This window comes from Lactuca virosa, chromosome 3, assembly GCF_052849685.1.
Source record: "Lactuca virosa cultivar CGN04683 chromosome 3, Lactuca_virosa_CGN04683_v6, whole genome shotgun sequence".
In the NCBI taxonomy this organism is placed as follows: Eukaryota; Viridiplantae; Streptophyta; class Magnoliopsida; order Asterales; family Asteraceae; genus Lactuca; species Lactuca virosa.
Window position 1 is genome coordinate 313,279,017 of NC_136428.1, and position 6,527 is coordinate 313,285,543.

Consider the following 6,527-nt stretch of genomic DNA (forward strand, 5'->3'; position numbering starts at 1 on the left):
TCCCCTGTTGCTGACTGCGACCATTAGCAACTAACCGAGCCTTATACCGAGAAAGAGACCCATCGGCACTGAATTTCTGTTTAAATAGCCACATAGAACAAACCACATTGGCTCCAGGTGGTCGTGGGACAAGGACCCAAGTACCATTTGTAATAAGAGCATTATATTCCTTGTTTATGGCTTTATGCCAGTTTGGATCTTTCAAAACCTGGATGTGTGACCTCGGGAGAGAGGAAAGGTAAGAGGTGTGGAGGTTGAGACGGTGAATGGGTTTGACAATGTCACTCTTAAGACGAGTGTGCATGTGATGAGTAGGACGAGGAAGGGGTGGGGGTGTGGGTGTATGATACGGAAGCTCAGAAGAAGGTGGAGTAGGAGGGTCGGCAGGAGAGGGGGTAGAATGAGGGACAGAGTCAACCTCATGAGGAGGAACCATACCCGGTGGGGTGAAGAATGTGGCGAAGATTCGGGGAGATGTCCGAATCAGAGAGAAAATCATAGGAGGGGGATCGGTTGGGGTGACCGAACCGTATGGAAAAATGGATTCACCGAATATGACATGTCGAGAGATGATGATCTTCCGGGTAGAGAGATCAAAACATCGGAATCCCCGATGGTAGGTGGGGTAGCCAAGAAAAATACAAGGAGTGGAACGAGGTTGGAGTTTATGTGTTGTGTGAATACGAGGGAAGCATAAACATCCAAAGACACGTAGGTGATCATGTGTGGGGTGACGGTGATAAAGACGATAGTGAGGGGTATCATTTGAGATAGCGACAGAGGACAATATATTAAGAATGTGGGTAGCCATATTAAGGGCTTCGGTCCAGAAGTTGGGTGGAAGATGGGAGTGAAAGAGTAGAGTGCGCATCATATTGTTAATTGTGCGAATCATGCGCTCAGATCTACCATTTTGATGGGAGGTGTGAGGACATGAAAAACAAAAGGTGATACCGTGAGAAGCAAAGTGATCATGAAAGGTTTTATTGTTGTACTCCGCCCCATTGTCACATTGGAATTTTTTGATTGTGCCCCTAAATTGATTTTTAATGACATTAGAAAGATGTAAGAATTTCTCAAAAACTTGATATTTGTGTTTAGTGGGATATACCCAAATATAATGAGTATAGTGGTCTAGAAACAATAGATAATAGCGACATCCGACACAACTAGGTATGGGAGAAGTCCATAAATCAGAATGTATAATCTTAAAAGGTGCAGAAACAGTAGAATCAGACAAATAAAATGGAAGTCTAGTGTGTTTTCCATGTTGACAAGCGTGACAAGTTACATTATTTTTCGGTGAACGACAAGAAATAAAACTACGAGAAAGTAAATGCTTCAAGACTGGATCGTCAGGGTGACCAAGTCGTTGATGTCATGTGGTGGAGCAGGTGGAGACAAGGGCATGACTGGAGGAGCTGGTGACACGGTAGAGAGGTCCTGAGCTATCACAACGGATGAGAGGGTGACGCGCCTGATAATCAAGAACAGTAAAACCATAAGGATCAAAATCAATAGAACAGTTATTTTGAGTGGTAAATTTGCAAACATAGGTAAGGTTTTTGATGATATTTGGTGTGATTAGGACATTTTGTAAATGAAGAGGACGATAGATATTAGAAATAGGAAAAGTAGAGTGTCTCGAGGTCACAACCGGTATTGCAGAACCGTTACCAACATAAATAGAACGAGGATAATGATTATTAGAATGAGAATCGAGAATACATGCATTTGCGTGGACATGATCAGTGGCCCCGGTGTCCATGACCCAGCCTCCGGTGCTCGGTTCATCAAGAGTCATCGTGTTAAAAAGAGCGAGAAGCAACGTGGGTTGATCTGTGGGCCATGCCCACCGGGGCTGAATTGGACCCGGAGGTTGCAGGTGGACCTGTGGGCTGTTGGCGATGTACTGTAGCTGAGGTTGGGCTACTCTAGGTCTGCTGCCAAGGAGACCTGGGCGTGTAGAGGATGGCCTGCCCCACTGTTGTTGATGCGTTGACTGAGATGAAGAAGCCCAAGGCTGCTGGACTGATGACGATGTGGACCAAAACGATTGTTGTGATGAGGGCGATGGGTGATAAACCCAACCATAGAGTGGAGGGCGAGTCGGCTGCCAGAAGTGGAGTCGTGTTGTTGTTGTCGCTAATTTGTGTCACCGCCACGACGGTAGTTAGTGCCACCACCTCGGTAAGGTCCGACCCCACGGTTGCTTCTGTAAGATCCTCCCCCACGGTTTGACTGCTCAGACTTGTTTTTTCCGACAAGCAATAGAGACGGGGAGGAGGAGTGGTTGTCGTGAGTTGGGTTGGTGATTCGAGGGTGAACAAGGCGACTTTCCTCCTTTGCGAGCATAGATCGCATCTCCGAGAATGTTAGAAAAGGTTTGGTAAACCAAATGATGTTAGAAACACTGTCATATTTACTAGAGAGACCATTTAGAGCGTGAAGAACCACGTTTCTTTCTTTGAGCGATTCACCAAGACCTTGTAATAGATCCGCGATTTTATTAACCTTTTCACAGTACGCATGAACAGTTAAATCACCCATAGAGATGTTTCGAATCTCAATTTCCAATTGCATAGCTGTAGACTCTTTATTTTCATAAAAACGTGCATGAATGTTCAACCATACTTTACGAGCTGTGGCTTGAGGAGAATGAGCAGAAGTGATAATGTTCTGAGAAATTGATCCAAATAGCCAAAGAATTACCATTGAGTCAAGCTGCTCCCATTCTGAATCGGTTAGATGTTTGTTGGGCGGATCGTATGTATCGTCAATGTGGTCCAGTACATCATAGGCAATACAGTGGGCCTTGAAAAGAGTACTCTGAAGTTCATAGTTGTAGGTCGTTAAATCAAGGATTAGAGGAACGTAAGTCTTTATGTTGGTGATGTCGTATGCTTTGTGAGGAGGCGCTTTGGGATTGCTAGCCTCGCCTGTCATGATTGAGAGAAGAAGAGAAAGGGTAGAAAAGAATATAGAAGGAAGAAGGTGAACCTGCGACTGATGAGAAAGTCGACTTTAGAGAAGGATCGGCAAGTTAGGGTTTGAGATAGCTTGATACCATGTTAATGAACGTATTTTCCCATGATTCAATATACATTGCACAAAAGTATAAATACAAGGTGGCCTTCTTGGGCCATCTACATACAAGATACGAATATTATGAAAAAAAGCAGTTAAGAGTTCGGTTAACCTAAACCTAAACCAAAAAAATAGAAACCCAAATCGAAAAAAATGATTAACGCAACCTGTTACCCACTTTTTTGGGTTTGTTTTTTTATCTGTTTAACTAATGAACCATTTACTAATTTTTAATTATGTTTCAAACAAAAAATCCATAATGAATTTATATTTTCAAGATTGTTCTCTGATGAATTGGTTTTAGAACTAATCATACATGAAAACATCGAATGTTTCACCTTTTTATTTGTTCTTAAACTTATGTTTATTTGTATTTGGAGGATGAAATATTTCACACAAGGTTGCCTTCCAAAATTGCAATGGGTTATAATTTAATTATTGTGCATATTTTTTTTGTCATTATGGGAAATACTTTGGTGAAGTAAGTTCAATGCCACAATTATAGGGAAAATTTGTTATGTATTTAGATGACATTGAAAAATATGTAATTTTTTTTTCAAAGTATAGTTTTAATAGGAAGGCACGACTGTAGAATCTACTACTTCTAGGGATGATGGAACATTTTTTCATTTGTTATAATGCACAAGAGATTAGTGATTATAAATCACATACTAGCGAATTTAATGTACAAGGTACTTTTTATATATGATCATATAATACAAGGGTAGTTGTATTTTATATATGTTGAGTGTTAAATGATGTTTAAAGAAGTGGCCAATTTAGCTGACGAACCCTTAATGCTTAATCTCATTGTAGAAATATTTATGGAATAACATAATATTTCTTATTTTGTTATATAATTATAATGACATTCCTTCATTTGTATAATGTTGCACTTTCTTACTTTCAGTTACTGTTATATTATGGTATAGGGTTAAGGAGAGGTGGCAGAATAAGAGGGTGGTTGTGAATTTTCACAATGCTAAAGGGGTGTTGGATCGATTGGAGAACAAATAGTCTGTGGGGTTACATACACATTTTGCATCAATGGTTTTAATTGAATTCAATTCCATTTGCCAGTTGATTTACAGAACTCGGTTCTTGGTTTTTAGATTTTTGTTATTAAGTAATCATTTGAAACTTTCTCAAATTATACCAATTCTACATATCTGATCATACTTATGTTCTTTGTATACTAAAACAAACAACATAAACAAAAAATAGATTCTAATGAAAGCTTTGAAAGCTCCATAGATGAGAAACATCTTCTTGTGAACCCTCATGAAAAATAAAACCTTAATTACATATCAACCTTATCCCTATTCATAGATACAAATAGTATCAAACACATAACCACGCATGCATGTCAAAGAACTCTTCAGTAACAAACATACTGTTAGAAATGGTGTCAAAGGTTATTAACTATTGGTAATATTTCTAATAGTAAAAAGGTCCTTTTGGGTTTCCCTCAAGACCCTAATTGGGTAAAATAAATAAAGGAGAAATTGGTTTATTAATTATTATGGCTAATAATTAATTAGAAACTAATTGGAAATATATTTTGAGAATTAGTTAACAGTTTAATTAATCAAAGGGTTGAATATTCATTAATCGATAGTTGGTTAATCAAGAATGTTTCAGAACCCTTATGGAATTAGGGTTGGATGAACATCACTCCATCCCACATGGGAAAGGGAGTGAATTTCGTTCTAGGTATTCCATCCCATATGGGAAGAAGTACAAAACCTAGGAAGGGATCCAAGGCTATATATAGGGCCTTATGGATTTCATTCTTCCTCGCATATTGGCGTGAAGTTTTGCTAACCCTTCTTCCTCCCCCTCTTAGGGACGATTTCTAACCCTCTTAGGTTTGTGAATTTGACCATTCTTCTAGTTATTTTTATCTAACCATGACACCTACAACGATACATAAGAGGAACGTAGAGAGTTTAAACTGGTCAAAAAACAATAGATGAGTACTTAATCCACCATTATGTTCCTAGAAGTTAGCAACAAATATATTTCCTTTGTTTATAATAAAAAACATTTGTTATGTTTATAAATGATTTTTAATAATAATATCCATTAATTTCAAGGTAATTTTAAAAAAGTCCCAATATTTGGTTATTAGGTAATTTTCAAAAAAAGTCTCAATATTTTGACCAAACTAACGAAAAGAACAATATACCGGCTAAATCTGCGAAACCGGTCAAAAAGGGTATTTTTGAAGTTTTAGCCGGTATTCTATGCTTTTCTGTAAACAAAATTTAGTTTGAGATTTTTTTAAAAATTGGACTAAAATCTTAGGACTTTTCTGGAGATTACCTGTTTGAAATACACCATGCAAATAAAGGGTTCCTATTACCCGCAACCTGCAATTGCTTGCCATAATGGTTTTGACCTCCATAAACTCTTCTTTATCAACTTAAATCCCTTAAAAATGAATGATTGTACACAATTATTCATGTTTAGAAAAAGTATATGTAACACTTGAATCCTGGTAAGTTTCTTTATTGCCCTCATTGTTGTTAAAGTTGCATTTTTTGTCCTTGAGTTGTACGTGGGGCGTACCACATGGTACGCTTAGCTTACTCATGTGAGGCGAGATCGGGACTCCGGACACGTACGCGGGGCGTACGTGAGTCATTTAGAAACCTTAATTTTTTGGGGTTGGGCACTATATAAACATCATTATGGACCATGAAACCCTTATTTCTCAGCCTCCATTGTCCCTATAGCCTCAAGAACGAAACCCTAAGCCTCTCCTTTGTGTTTTGAGATCATTGTGTTCATTTTTGGTGGTTTTGGTTCATATTCAAGAAGTAGAAGCTTGGTGCAAGGTGGTGGGTCAAGGAAGAGCTTGTGGATCTCGTTTATTTGCTTCATTTCCAACTTGTTTGAGGTAAAAATCTATGAACTTTATCATTAGTGGCTTAGATCTATCATTTGTGTGTTTTGGTCCCTTTTGGCCCCAAGAATGAGATCTAGTGGTTTGATACCACTCCAGGAGCTTTGAGTTGCCACTCTTGTTGTTTATGGGGTTCTAGATGCATAAAGTTGCCTCTTTTAAGGTTTAGATTCATCCATAAAAGAGTTTATGTCCATTTGATGAAAGTAGGGTGTTATATTTTGGAGTTCGGTCTTTATGGGGCATGCAAAGTCACCAAGTCAGTGACTTTATGGTTATAGACGCGTATTAGGACTTGGATCTATGGTTTGGGCTTCTGGTTTTAAGCATTAAGAGCTTAAGGTTGATTTTGGCTTAATGGTTGAGTACGCAGGGCATATAAGTCAGTACGCCCGACGTACAACCCAATTTGTGTGTACGCTTAGCGTACAACTGAGTACGCCCCGTGTACTCAGTCTGTTGGGCTTCGTAGCATTTGGGCCTCGGTTGGGTCATTTCTTTTGGACTTTTTTGCTTTGCGCCTTAGTGGGCC

The 6,527-nt window shown here is 38.9% G+C and overlaps 1 protein-coding gene across 1 annotated transcript; it reads right to left on the reverse strand.

Moving 5' to 3' along the window:
- Positions 1–2,145: 2,145 nt before the first annotated feature.
- On the reverse strand, positions 2,146–2,946 carry LOC145164710 (uncharacterized). Its single transcript, XM_079083413.1, has one exon. It carries the CDS (start codon positions 2,944–2,946, stop codon positions 2,146–2,148), a length of 801 nt encoding a protein of 266 aa, XP_078939539.1.
- Positions 2,947–6,527: the final 3,581 nt, after the last annotated feature.